Genomic DNA, 14,070 nt, shown 5'->3' with positions numbered 1-14,070 from the left:
GAATTGTAAAAGATCAGTACACTGCCACCAGACTGCAGAGAGGACTCAAAGCCAGATGGGGTAGCCAGTGCTCTCCAACCCCAAAGAAGCAAAGTTTCAAAATAATATATATATTAAAAAAAAAGTTTTATATAAAAGTTATTCAAGATTTCTCTAGTACTGACTGATCGAACCAAAGTACGAGATGGTACTTTTACAGACAGCAGCTTCAGACCCAGAAAAGGGTGATGAGAGATTTCATATGGCTAAATCAGCAGCAAAACGTTAATTTTTCTTTCCTTTTTTAAAAGGAGGCAGGAGAGTACATCAGTGGTCACCCAACATAAAGGACACATAATTCATTCTGTAAGTCATTGGGAAGGGGATAGAGAAAGGATGGGACAAAGATTTGGTCTCAGAGGTCTCACCATATTAATTTGGTAAGTTGGCCCTAAGTTACATTAAAGCTGAAAACCTGAAGAGCACTTTTTTTTTGGTGGGTGATGGGGGATAACTCCGGGATCACTTTTCTAGTTTGGTTGGTGCTTTGCATATTGCAATGAGTTTTCCCCTGCAATCTTCTGCGGAATGAGGCAGGTCCATCCCTCTTTTCCTCCTCTCTGGAGAGGGCAATATGTATTAAGCTGAAAAATTACCTTCCAAAAATAAAAGGATTAGATTGCTGCTTCAGAGCTGTGTAATTACAAATAGTTGTAATAATATAATAATTACAAATAGTATATACAACAAAAAAGGGAGGTAATTACAAAATGTATACATCACAACATGCTTTTAAAGACACTTGCACTGTGCTCACATTCCCTTGAATGTTCTCAAAGGTGCTCAGCCCCTAGCCCAGCTGCAATCTCTGGGAGAGTCAGAGACATTTTGGTGAAAAAGGCATGGGTGGTGAGAGGAGAAAGCAGACTGCCAGTTTGGAATCAGCCCTCAATTTAAGGTCAGCTTTTGGCAGGCTGGCCTCAGGTGTCAAAGGGAGGAGCAGCTGCAGGGCGTGACTGGAGTGCTCTACATCTCATTCAGATCAAGCTGAGCCTGGTTCAGCATTCTTTGTGTATAGAGGTAGTCCTCTTTGGTGCATTTCAGTTTGTCTTCCAAATCATCAACTGTCTTTTCCAGTTTGGCTACTGATCTCTCAGCAAACTCAGCACAGGTTTCTGCCTCCTAGAGTTTATCAGTAAGAACCTTTACCTCTTCTTCATATGTGTCTTCTTTTTGCAAGTCTCTTTCTTCAGCAGCACTCAGACACTTCAGATTCTGGTCCATCAGTCTGATTTGCTCATCCATCTTGCAGCAGCAGGACTCTGCCAACACAGCTAGTTCCTCAGTGCGTTCCAAGTCCCCTTCAATAATCACTAACTTATAGGCCACCTCCTCATACTTCTGATCTGCCGCTTCTGCAATGTGCTTAGCTTCTTTGAGTTGGATTTCCTAGAGTTCCATCTTTCTTCATCTTTTAAAGCCTGTTTTTCAATAACCTTCATACTTTTCTCACTCTCATCAGCAACTTTCTCTGCCTCCTTCAGCTTTTGCAGGGCAGTGGTCAGGTACTCCCGAATGCATTCTAGCTCCTCTTCAACCAGCTGGAGCCAATGGTTCAGAAGGCCACTTCGGCCTCAGCCCATTCTTACTCCCTGGGCTGGAAACCTCCCCAGGATTTTTTTAAAAGATGAAAAAGAACAGAAAATAATAAGAATATGGAGTAAAAGTAAGCATTGTTTTGTAAACATTTTGTTCTCGTTATACTCATACATGTGTATTATGAATTGCAATGTAAAATACATTTCTTACTGTGTGTCATGGTCAAAAAATTTGAAAAACACTGCATCCCATGACTCTTCTTAAACACTGTTTTCAAGATGCTCTTCCCTAGCTTTGATTCTTATTTAAGGAGAATAGCAGCTAATATGTATTAAGTACTTACTTTATGCCAAGGGCTGTGCTAAAGAGCTTTACATGTAATTATATAATTCAATGTTCAGCATATCTCTATTTTTTCCTGTTTTACAGATAAGCAAACTGGGTCACAGAGAAGTCATGTAATTTTTCTATAGTTACCTAGTAAGTAAAAGAACTAGGATTCAGTTTCTGGCATCTGGCTCCAGAACCCATCCTTTTAGCAGCTATGTTGCCTTGCCTCCATTCCCTACACTAAAATGCTTCACCTGTGGCGGTTAATATCTAACCTTTTTCCTTAGCCCTAATACTTCCCTCTCCATTTTAATCATGTAAGGCACCTCACCATCTCCTGAAACCCCCTTTATGTTTGAAGCTTTTTTTTTCTAAGCCAATTTCTATATATCAGACACTGCCAAACAATCTAGCACTCTGCCTGCTTTTATAAATAAAGTTTTACTGCAATACGGCATGCCCATTCATTTACTTATTGTCTCTGGCTACTTTTGCACTACAACAGCAAAGATGAGTAATTGCAACACAGACCATATGTCTCACAAAACCTATAATATTTACTATCTGTTTTTTTACAGAAAAAGTTCGCTAATCCCTGTTCTACATCAAAGTCCCACACCTTCTTCTCTGTTTAATCTAAACCCTAGGCCTAGGCCAGGTCCCACCTCCCCTGGGAAAATTTTCCCTGGTCTCTACAGTCCACGGCCCTGTGTGCCTTGCCTCACCTCACTAGACTGTACCCCCTGGGAGCAGGGACTACCCCTTTCATCCCTTTATATTCTCCACCATTACCATGTACCAGAAATAACAGAATATGCATTTGTGGATAGAGACTGAGCCTAATAAAGAAAGGATATGGTCAGTTCATTTATCTGACCTATCAATGAGCCCACTTCCAGAATAAGGGTCATGGGGGTATGAGTGAGGTGGATGGAACATTGGTGAGTCAACAACACAAACAGAAGGGGCAAGCCTTACCTTTTGTTCCACACATTTGATAAAGTCACCTTGCCTTGAATGCCCAACTGGCTGCTTCCAAAACTCACTGCGCTTCTCCAGGCGGGACTCAAAAGCAGCTGGGTCTGACCTGATTAAATATAAACCAAAGGTTAAGCCACCAGGGTCTTTTTTTATTTTGAAATAATAAAGCATCATGTTCTACCTCCACAAAGAGTGGACACAGACATTCAGCTAAAGGATTTACCTTTAGCTACTTATGCCTGGTCACAGACCTAGAAATTAAGTGGAAAAAGAAATCCCGTTATTCAACTGTTGTCAATCCCCAAGGGGTCTGTGTAACATTTTTTTCTCCTGCAGGCTATTTCCTAGGATGACACAGAGTCTGATCATTCAGAGGTACTTAGGATTAGAATTCTTAGTATGGAGGGAAGTGGATTTGGCCCAATGGATAGGGCGTCTGCCTACCACATGGGAGGTCCAAGGTTCAAACCCAGGGCCTCCTGACCAGTGTGGTGAGCTGGCCCACAAGTGTGCTGATGTGCGCAAGGAGTGCCCTGCCACACAGGGGTGTCCCCCACGTAGGGGAGCCCCAGGCACAAGGAATGCACCCCGTAAGGAGAGCTGCCCAGCATGAAAAAAGTATAGCCTGCCCAGGAATGGAGCCGCACACACGGAGAGCTGACGCAGCAAGATGACGCAACAAAAAGAGACACAGATTCCGGGTGCCACTGACAAGAATGCAAGTGGACACAGAAGAACACACAGCAAATGGACACAGAGAGCAGACAACTTGGGTGGGGGGAGAGAAATAAATAAAAAATAAAATCTTAAAAAAAAAAATTCTTAGTATGGAAAGAGTACTTTGAGGTCATCTGGCTAGATCAGGTAGGAATTCTACAGCATTCCTACTAGGTGTCAAGCATTCACACATGTAGTTCTTGGATATCTTTTATTATGAAAACATTCCAAGCCAAAATCCATTTCTCTTAACTTTCATCCTTAGGAACAAGAGAAAATGTCTAATTCCTTCTATATAAATCCTTGAAAAATCACTAATATGTCATCCCCTCAGTTTCTCTTTTCTTTTTTCTTTTTAAAGATTTATTTATTTGTTTCTCTCCCCTTTACCCACGACCCCGGTTGTCTGTTCTCTGTGTCTATTTGCTGAGTCTTCTTTGTGGGCTTCTGTTGTTGTCAGCAGCACGGGAATCTGTGTTTCTTTTTGTTGCGTCATCTTGTTGTGTCAGCTCTCCGTGTGGGCGGCGCCATTCTTAGGCAGGCTGCACTTTCTTTCGCGCTGGGCGGCTCTCTCCTTACGGGGCACACTCCTTGCGCTTGTGGCTCCCCTACGTGGGGACACTCCTGTGTGGCAGGGCACTCCTTGCGCGCATCAGCACTGTGCATGGGCCAGTTGCACACGTGTCAAGGAGGCCCGGGGTTTGAACTGTGGACCTCCCATGTGGTAGACAGACGCGCTAACCATTGGGCCAAGTCCGCCACCCAGTTTCTCTTTTCTATGTTAAATTTCTTCAGTTTTATTAGCCCTTCCTCATGTGATTTGTGAAGCTTTCCTCTGCAGACTTGCTCTCTGGACACCCTCTGGTTTGTCTATATCCTAAATAAAGTGGGGTGACTGGAGCTGGATCCAAATCTCCCTGCTCACCAAAGCAGAGTATGATGCAAAAACTCAGATACTGGGCTGAAATGAAGTTATGAGGGTACACAGTCTATCCTGCTGTTGGTTCACATTGAGATTGTGGCTGGTCTTCCAAAGCACAGAATTTAGCAAGAGTGCCCCAGCACTAACTAATCAGGGTTACATTTTTTAAAAAAGATACTTACATCACACAAATATGCAACTCTTTTGTAAACATCTGATGATATCCTACCTTTTTGGTGCTGGGCCCTAAGGCAGGCCCTGTCTTGACATTTCCCTTAACTTAGTCTGGATTCTGGTGGCCCTTCTTTGGCCCTGCTTCTCTCTCTCTCTTTCCTCCACCTTACCCTCATGTTCTTTTCTTTTTTGTATCCATACAGCTTTCCCTCCCATCTCTCCTATTCTTATCTCACTCAGCTTCTTCTATGACTTTTCCTTTCCCCTCTACTTTTCATTCAGTCAGAAAACTATACTTGCTATTTATTGCCTGTTGGTTGCCTTTCTGGACTCTGGGGATACAGAAATGAATAAGACATAGTGTCTCTCTCAAGGAACTTAGTATCTAGTGGAAGAAATAGACATGTAAATAAGTACATTAGAGTGCTACAGGTGTTATGATGAAAATGTGCTCAAACATTTCCAAATAGTTGAGATGGTTTCATGCCTCTGTACTTCTGCTATGTTGCTGCTCCCTCATTCTTTTGTGATAGAGCACAATAATCAAAAGAAGTTTTAGTAGTAGATAAGGTTAGACTGGCAAGGACTGAGGTATGAGAGCCTTGTACAGAACATGAAGGAATTTGGACATTATCCAGAGGTCACTGGGGTGCCTTGGAAAGCCCTCTCTTTAGAAGATAACAGAACATGTGTAAATGATGAGATTGATCTAGAATGGAAGGAGCAAAACCAATCATTCAGTTTATTTATGAATAAAATTGAATGGGACCTGATGAAGTGTTTAGAGTATGAGTAGATAACTCTTCTGAGGAGTCTGTGAAAGAGATCAAAGAGAGAAGCCTGGAGGGGAACATAGATCAATAACAGGTTTTTAAGGGAAGCGGATGTGGCTCAACAAGAGCTTCCACCTACCATATAGAAAGTCCAGGGTTCGATACCCAGGGCCTGACCCATGTGGGGAGCTGGCCCATGTGGAGTGCTGTTGCTCACAAGGAGTACCGCCCCTCACAGGGGGGCCCCCCACAAAGGAGTGTCCCTTGTGCAGGATTCCCCCTGTGCAAGGAGTGTCCCCTGTATAAGGAGTGCCACCCCACGGAGGAGTGCAGCCTGCCTAGGAGTGGTGCCACCCACATGGAGAGCTGACGCAGCAAGATGACACAACAAAAAGAGGCACAGAGAAGAGACAAATGAGACACAACGAACTAAGGAGCTGAGGTGATGCAAGAGAATGATCGCCTCTCTTCCACTCCAGAAGGTCCCAGGATGGGTTCCTGGAGCCACCTAATGAGACTACAACAGACACAGAAGAACGCACAGTGAATGTACAGAGAGAGCAGACAATGGGGGGGGGGAGGGGGAGAGGGGGCTGGATAAATTTTTTTAAAAAAAGGTTTTTAAGATAATATACTTGAGTTTGGCTGAATGCTAGTAGAAGAAAAATAAAAATATTCATTCATTCATTTATTCCATCATTCTTTTAAAAAGTGAGAAAGATCATTACAGTAGCAATGATATGGATGAGGGTGGAGGGGTCCAAGACCAGAAGTGGGAAAGATCAGTTAGGGGAAGACTATAATAGTACAGGCTGAAGATGACAGTTGAGTAAATTACGGCAGTGGAAGAGGAGAAGAGATATAACTCAAAGAAGTTGAAGTACAATCTTTGGTTTCCTCTCATGAGACAACTGTCTGCCTAAAGGGACTCATCCCTCAAGTCCCTTTTGTTTCTCCTTTGATCTCTTTCAGCTCTTACCTCTTGACTTCTTGAGACCCTCCCAAGCCCCCTCCCACCACCTCAACTCCCTCCATTTTCCAGGCCCTTCTCTCTGGAAGGTGACAGACAGAGTTAAAAACTCTGGTTTAAGATTCAGACAACCTAAATTCTAGACCCCAACCAGCTGTGTGACCTTCTGCAAGTCTCTTACTTTCTTACCGCAAGCTTCCTCATCTTAATGAGAGGATTCTGCTGATCATCCAATTGTGACACCATTAGTCTTTGATGCCCTCCTCCCACCCCAATCTCCTTTCCTTGCAGTCAGGGTCCTCAGCTAGGAGCTGTGGGCTAGGCCTCAACTGACTCAAAATGTGACCTTCAGCAATCAAGTCCTCTCTCAGGAAGGCTCCATTTCCCCATTTCTATAGTGGAGATAGGATTTTCTTGAGCTGCCTGCCTCATGGGGCTGTCATAAGTCCACCTCAGCATATTGAGCACAAGGACAACCGGAGAAAGAGCCAGAGATTTGCAGAGCCTCCCAGCTCCGACACTAAGTAGCTGTGTGATCTGAGGCAAGTGACCTAGCTTCTCAGAGCTTCAGACAGGCCACCTCGCAGGGCGGCGGTAAGGACGGTAAACGCCCCTCCCGGCAGAGGTCTGCGCCCTGCACCGCCCCGTCCCCCTCCCCCTCCCCCCAGGCAGGCGGCCCCCAGCCCGCACCTGCGCAGCTGCTGGATCTTGTCGCGGTAGCGGTCGTAGAAGGGGTTGGATTCGAGCTCGGCCCCGGCCGGGCTGCCATCGGCGTCCCCCGTGGTCCGGGCCGAGCGGCGGCGCACCGGGAACACACGCAACTGCGCGGGCGACACCAGCCCCAGGCCCAGGGCGCGGCTGCGCACGGTGCAGAGACCCCGGTAGAGGCCGGCCACCTGCAGGACGGCTGGGCCTGCGCCCCCCGCGGCCGCCGCCATGGCCGCCCCCGCCTCCTGCCCCGCAGGTGCGTCGGCCTCGGCTCGCTGCCCGCGCGCCTGCTCCATCGCTCTCTGGGTCCGCCGCGCCAGCCCTCCGGCACCGAGGTTCCGCGCGCCCAACGTTCCGGGAACCCGGGAGGGGCGAGGCGAGGTGGGGCAGGGAGGAGGGGGCGCACACCTCTGCCCCGTGTCCCGCGCGCTCTCGCTGCTCTGTGTAGGCCACGGCCCGCCTCCTCCGGGGAGCCCGCCCGGATTCACGCCCTCTCGCTCGGGACCAGCAGCCTGTGCGCGCCAAGTCTCTTTGAAAACCCGCGCAGACCTCCAGGTCCTCAAGGAGCTTGCTCCCAATTAAATTCTCTTGGCGTTCGCTATAGTAGCGGTCTTTCAGCATACAAGGGCCCTTTCATCGACTATAATCCCAGCAGCTGCTTCGCTTTTCTGAGCGTTTCTATGTACAGGATACTTTATCTGCTTCATACGCTGTGAGGCAGGTATTATCATTTTGCAGATGAGGAAACTGAGGCTGAGAGTCATTAAGTGACTCTTCCAAGTTTTAACCAAGGACTGAGCTCTTCCCAGGATGCCAGCTGCCTACGAAGCCTTGTCCCTTTTCCTTGACATCTTAAGCTCTAGTGAAATAGAATTACTCCCCTCTTCCAATAGACACCAAGATTTGTCCTTGATGAATCTTTATTCAGGCTGTTCCCGACTACTGGAATGTTCTCTTTCCCCCCTGAATCAAGTGTGAATTCCTGGTACTGTGCTAGGAACAGTGTAGTAGGCTCTGAAATTATTAAGACTTTCAAGTGTGCTGTCCTGTACGTGCCTCAGGGTGCCTGCAATTGCTGTTTTCTCTGCTAGGTTCCTTGTCTTCCTCTTCATTCAGGGCTCAGTTCACACGTCATCATTTCAAAGACACCTTTCTTGATGTACCTCCGTCACTTTTTACTCTTTATCTCATTCCTCTTTTATTGTTTTCATGGAAATGATCACTGTCTGATTCTTAGATACTTATTTTCGTGTTTCCATTAATTCCTGGAGTTTCTCTTCCAGGGTTGTGAGACAGACAATAAATAAATAGATGTTAGGTGATGATTCAGGCTACGCAAAAAAGCAAAGAAGGCTAAGAGAGCTAGACATAAGGGGACATGAGCAGAGAGTTGAAGGAAATGAGGGCATGAACTGTATGGGTATCTGGGGAAATGCCTTCCAGGCGGAGGGAACAGCAAGTGAAAAGGACCTGGTGTGAGAGCATGTTTATCCTGCTTGGGGTACATCGAGGAGGTTATTGGGGTGTAATGAGTGAGGGTAATAGCGGTAGAGAGGAGATAAAGGAGGTATGGGGCTGGTGGTGGTGCTTAGATCATTCAGGGCTTTTAGTTTTTAATCTGAGTGAGATGGGAAGTCATTATGGGTTTTGAGGACAAGAGTAAAATGATCTACTTTTAAAAGGATCACATCACTCTGGCTGCTGGTGAAATATAGGGCATAAGGGACAAGGATGGAAGGTCTCCTTAGGGTGACCAACTCATTCCAGTTTACTTGGGACTTTCCTGGTTTTAGCATGAAAATTCCATGTGCTGGGCCCTACAGGGAGACCAGAAATCCTAGTGCTGGATGGTGGGTGCTTGGACTAAAGTGGCAGTCCTGTGAAAGTGGTCAGATTCTGGGTATATTTTGAAAGCAGAGATTTTACTCAGTGAATGCAGATATGAAAGAATGAAAGGAGTCAAGGATGAGTTGAGGGTTTCTGGCCTGAAAAACTGGAAGGACAGAATTGCCATTTATGGAGAAGAGGAAGGCTGCAGCTGGAGTAAGTTTTGGAGAATGATCAAGAGATTGGTTTTGAACATGTTAGTTTGAGATACTTAATAGACTGGCAAGTAGGGATGTCAAGCAGACTGTTGGATATGTGAATCTAGAGCTTGGAGGAGTGGTCCAGGCTGGAGATAATAAAGTTAGGAGTTGTCATGAGTCTGGATGAAATCACTGAGGGCATGAAAGTAGAGAGAGTAGAGGGCTGAGGACTCAGCCCTAGGATCCTCCCAACATTTAGAGTTCAGTGAAAAGAGGAGAAACCAGGAGATACTGAGAAGGAGGAATGCCAAATGGAATCTGGAGAGAAATCTGTGCTAAATAGTACCCCAAGTTATAGAGTGGGGGACTCTACAGGGCACGAAGAGGCCAAGCTAGGACCAGTGGCGTAACCTCTAGGGAAGCTGACTTGATCCTAATTAGTGAGGGCCTTTCTGAGCTGTGCACAAATGGATCAAGCTGCCTTAGGACTTGGGTCACTTGCTTGGTGACCCAAGCAAGTTCAAGTCCCAGGGATTAGTTGCTGGGTAGGGAAGCTCTATCTCTAAGACTCAAGCATCTCAGAGTCCCTTGAAAATAGAAGGTGCTGTGATTCTGGGAAGCCAACTGAAGTGACTGTCATAGAGTAGGGAAGTTGAGTGAGTCTTGGAGGATAAGCTGATGTTCAGTGGGTGGAAAAGTGGGGAGATGGGAAGTAGATGTGGCTCAGGCAACTGGGCTCCCGTCTACCACATGGGAGGTCACTCGTTTGGATCCTGGTGCCTCCTAAAGAAGACAGCAAGCTGGTGAGATGGGCAGGCATGGCAAGCTGAACCAACAAGAGACACAAGAAGAAAAAACACAATGAGAGACACAACAAAGCAGGGAGCAGAGGTTCCTGGTGCCTCCTAAAGAAGACAGCGAGCTGACACAACAAGATGACACAACAAGAGATGGGAGGAAAACAAAGAGAGAAAACAAAGCAGAGAATGGAAGTGGCTCAAGGAATTAGGTACCTTCCTCCCACATCACAGTTCCCGGGTTTGGCTCCCAGTGCCTCCTAAAGAAACAAGGAAGATGAACAGACACAGCAAGTGAAAAACAAGGGGGTGGGGAGAAATAAAATAAATCTTAAAAAAAAAAAAGTGGAGGCACTTCTGGGTGAGGAAGCAGCATGAGCAAAACTTCAAAGATGTGATAAAGCAGGGTCTGTTAAAGAGGCTGACCTGGTCAGAAGGAAAAGGTGTGTGAAGGTTGGAGAGGAAGGTGAAGTTGGAAGGGGATGCAGGGCCAGATGCTGGGGAGCTCCCATAGGGCCAAAGACACAGGAAACACTTGTCAACACTTGTTGAAGGAAGGTAATCCAACAAAAGAGAAATTGGAGGAGCCAAGGAAGGAGGGATTGACCACTTTGTTCCACTGAGCAAATTATCTCCTGACAACATGATCATAGACTTCTTTTTTTTTTTTGTTTGTTTCTTGTCCCATTTACTTTTTTATTTTTATTTTTTTTTAATTTTTTAATTTTTTATTGACTTTGTAATAATATTACATTAAAAATATATATGTGAGGTCCCATTCAACCCCACCCCCCCACCCCCCCTCTCCCCCCCCCCCAACAACACTCGTTCCCATCATCATGACACATCCATTGGATTTGGTAAGTACATCTTTGGGCACCTCTGCACCTCATATACATTGGTTCACATCATGGCCCATACTCTCCTCTATTCCATCAAGTAGGCCCTGTGAGGATTTACAATGTCCGGTGATTACCTCTGAAGCACCATCCAGGGCAGCTCCATGTCCCGAAGACGCCTCCACCTCTCATCTCTTCCTGCCTTTCCCCATACCCTTTGTCCATTATGTCCACTTTTCCCAATCCAATGCCACCTCTTCTATGTGGACACTGGATTGGTTGTGTCCATTGCACCTTTAGATCATAGACTTCTTGAGAGCAGGGACTGCTCAATGCTCTGAGGCTCCCTGCCCTACTCCCCACTGGGGACAGGTATCCATCAATTGTCCCCTAAAGATCAGCTACGTAGATGAGCCCCGCAGGGAGCTAGGGCCCTTTCCTGCTGGAGGAAAACAGTTCAGTGGGTGAGTCAGTCTCTGATAGAAGCAGTAGAGACACCATGCTCTTGAGACCTCACTGGATAGAGCCCCTTCCTTCCACTGACCTAGGATCACTCTTCAAGCACCTCCCCTCAGAATGCTCAATGCTCAGAAGCCAGTGACCTCTCCCTTAGGGAACAATGGGGCCAGAGCATTCTGGGGAGTCCCATTGGTTGCACAAGGGCAGATGGGTGAGCTCCCTCTCCCCATAGTCGTCGACCAGTTATCAAGGCTCAAACTTATGGATTCCCAATGGGAGGACCTGAGTCTCCCTGGCGGTAAATGCTTCTCCAATCTCTCCCCCTTGCCTTGCGCCCTTAGCCTTGAGGGGTAGAACCTCAGGGAAGACCCTCTGCATGAATGGTGTGGTGGCTGCCTGCATGGAGGGGCCTAGGAAGTTAGAATATGGTCTTCTCCAAAAAACAGGATTTCTTGAGGGCAGAGATCTTGTCTCTCTGCCCAGCCAGAGGGGGTGCTCCAGGACAGTCACAGCTGAATGGTAAAGGTGTGTATGGTGGAATGGGATGGGAGATTGGTGTCCTTGTCAACTGGTGAACTTTTACTTTGATGGTGGACCTTGCTCATATGAGGCTTCTCAATCTGATGGATTGGATGGATTCTGGGTTGGGAACCAGAGGCTTGTGTAAGTCTGGGCAGGGTATGTCTCCTGTAGACCTTGCTTTCCTTTTCTGGTAAGGTGGCCTCTAAGCTCCCTGGATTTGAATGTAAGTTAATGAGAAGGAAGGGATGGATAGAATGGTTAAATGGATGGAATGACTGATGAATGGGTTAAGTCAAGGAGAGGAGTATGAAACAGCTCAGGCCTCGTGCTAGAGCTGTTAACCAGCCTGCCTCTTTTTCTTTTTTTACTGCCTTAGTGTGGGTCTCTCTGTACTTTGGATTCCTGGGGCTGTGTTCTGTGGTAACTGGAGGCTGCATTCTCTTTCTGCACTGGAGGAAGAACCTGCAACGGGAAGAGCGGGCCCAGGAGTGGGTGGAGACCATGAGAGCTGCCACATTCACCTACAGCCCTTTGCTGTACTGGATTAACAAGAGACGGCATTATGGCATGAACGCAGCCATCAACACGGGCCCTCCCCCTGCTGTCACCAAGACTGAGTCTGAGGTCCAGAGTCCAGATCCACTGTGGGAGTTGGATATCCCCGAGGGCAGGAGCCATGCCTCCCACAACAACGGTCCCAAGGTGGAGGCCCCTGTCACACTGCAGCAGCCCCAATCCACCCCCATGCTGCGATCCCAGGCCAGCTCCCCAGTCTCAATCCCCATTTTTCAGGAGGTGCCCTTTGCCGAATCTCTGTGCAACCTTCCTCCCATGCTGAACCACTCTGTCTCTTTCCCTATGGCCACATGTCCTGAGAGGAATGTTCACTTTCATTCTCTTCCCACAATGTCTCATCTTCACATCTTCAGTGCCAAGCCTTTTGCTTCAGAATTGTAGCCTTCTCTCACTGAGGGTGGTATCTCATAAGTATCAAGGCAGCACAGGAAATGGAGCTAACCTCAGGGAGGTGGTGTTGACACAGAGATTGGAGCCCATCTGGATGTCAAGTTAATGAAAAGTTAAAAAAATAAAATAAAAAAATAAAATAAAAAGGCTAAAGCTCCTGTGTCTCGTTTGCTGTTAGAAAGACAATGTCCTTCTCATTACATGGGGCACTTTACAAGTCAAGCTGAAGGTCACTGAGTTTCACTGACACAAATGGCAACTGGACGGTTTGTAGAGGGCAGACATAGTAAACCAGCACTCTCAGATGTGCTCAATATCCTTCCATCCAGTATTTATTAAAGGTGAAAAATGTGGGGAGCCAATGTGGCTCACTGGTTGACTGCCAGCTTCCCACATGCAAGGTCCGGAGTTCAATCTCTGACTCCATTAATTCAAAGGGAAAAAAACCCCTAAAATTACACTCGAAATGTATCTGTAACTTGTCTTTCTCAAAGGGATTCATGGTCCCCCAAAAGTTAAGATCCATTATTGGGAGTATTAATAACTTATACCTTCTGGAAACGGTTCTAAAAGGAGAGAAAGATAATACCCTAGGCTATCTGTCCCAGTTTAAAGATGAGAAAGTACAGCTGTCCCAGGAAATTTTTTCCCTTTCACTTTGGAAATGAGCAAATCTTCCCACTCACTATATTTGTAAATGAGCTAAGCTTTATTTATAGCTAGTCCTCCCTGAGGCAGAGAGGTGCCCAGACTTTTTGGGTGGGGGTGGGGGATGAAGAGTAAGAAATTCCAGAATCTGGTAAACATGAAGTTTATTTTTCTCAAATTTCTCTGGGTGTGAAAAAGCTCAAGCTTCTATATAATCCCTTCTAGCAAATGTATTTCAGGCTTTTCCTTTTTTTTTTTTTTAAAGATAGTAGAGTATATGTGTGTGTATAATTACAAATATGTGCTTATATCGAATCTTAAAATATAAAACAGGCCTAAGTGAACTGCTCTGATTGGCAAAGGGGCAGGGGCTCACTCTTCCCTTTTCCCTACCCTCTTTCCCTCATGGCCGTGCAGATGCTTACTCTGAGCCCTGTAGACTTTGTTTCTTCAGGCCAAACTTTTATGATTTTTAAAGCAGATTCTTGAATGCTAGTTTTTTTATTTCTTAAAGATTTTATTTATTTATAGCCCCCCTCGTTGTTTGTGGTCATTATCTGCTCTTTGTCCATTTACTGTGTGCTCTAGTGTCTGCTCTTCTCCTTAGGAGGCACCAGAAACTAAACCCAGGACCTCCCATGTGGAAGAGAGGCACTCAA

The 14,070-nt window shown here is 46.2% G+C and overlaps 2 protein-coding genes and 1 pseudogene across 5 annotated transcripts in view; 1 reads left to right on the top strand and 2 right to left on the bottom strand.

Annotated features, from left to right (window-relative positions):
* Positions 1-7,566, bottom strand: part of ATPAF1 (ATP synthase mitochondrial F1 complex assembly factor 1) — a 72,643-nt gene extending 65,077 nt beyond the window's left edge. Inside the window, exons 1-2 of one of the 2 annotated variants that reach the window (XM_058303632.2) lie at positions 7,136-7,566; positions 2,887-2,995 (exon numbers count right to left, since the gene is read on the bottom strand). In XM_058303632.2, coding sequence (XP_058159615.1) covers positions 2,887-2,995; positions 7,136-7,449 — 423 coding nt within the window. In that variant the 5' untranslated portion in view covers positions 7,450-7,566. The remainder of the gene's footprint in view (positions 1-2,886; positions 2,996-7,135) is intronic. The other variant, XM_058303633.2, reaches the window with a different exon arrangement.
* On the bottom strand, positions 867-1,580 carry LOC131279770 (tropomyosin alpha-3 chain pseudogene; annotated as a pseudogene).
* On the top strand, positions 6,968-12,916 carry TEX38 (testis expressed 38). 3 transcript variants are annotated; one of them, XR_011649675.1, is made up of 2 exons: positions 6,968-7,039; positions 12,174-12,257. XR_011649675.1 is itself a non-coding variant. In XM_071217468.1 (2 exons), the coding sequence occupies exons 1-2, from the start codon at positions 7,382-7,384 to the stop codon at positions 12,752-12,754; spliced, it is 609 nt and encodes a 202-aa protein (XP_071073569.1). In that variant the 5' UTR covers positions 7,319-7,381; the 3' UTR covers positions 12,755-12,916. The 3 variants fall into 3 exon arrangements, 2 of the variants coding, with proteins under 2 accessions (XP_071073569.1, XP_023445806.2); XM_071217468.1 differs by lacking the exon at positions 6,968-7,039 and adding an exon at positions 7,319-7,409 and having other exon boundaries at positions 12,174-12,916; XM_023590038.3 differs by lacking the exon at positions 6,968-7,039 and adding an exon at positions 11,419-11,573 and having other exon boundaries at positions 12,174-12,916.
* The last annotated feature ends 1,154 nt before the right edge of the window (positions 12,917-14,070 follow it).

The sequence above is a fragment of the Dasypus novemcinctus genome, chromosome 9 (genome assembly GCF_030445035.2).
Source record: "Dasypus novemcinctus isolate mDasNov1 chromosome 9, mDasNov1.1.hap2, whole genome shotgun sequence".
Lineage (NCBI taxonomy): Eukaryota > Metazoa > Chordata > Mammalia > Cingulata > Dasypodidae > Dasypus > Dasypus novemcinctus.
The sequence above is the reverse complement of the archived record's forward strand: the minus strand, read 5'-3'. Positions and strand labels throughout refer to the sequence as shown.

Bases quoted from the DNA above. Each gene is read 5' to 3' on its own strand.
- TEX38 (XM_023590038.3), top strand. From the start codon at position 11,483: ATGGGTGAGCTCCCTCTCCCCATAGTCGTCGACCAGTTATCAAGGCTC. The intron at 11,574-12,173 runs GTAAATGCTTCT...TTACTGCCTTAG, and splicing joins GGACCTGAGTCTCCCTGGCG to TGTGGGTCTCTCTGTACTTT.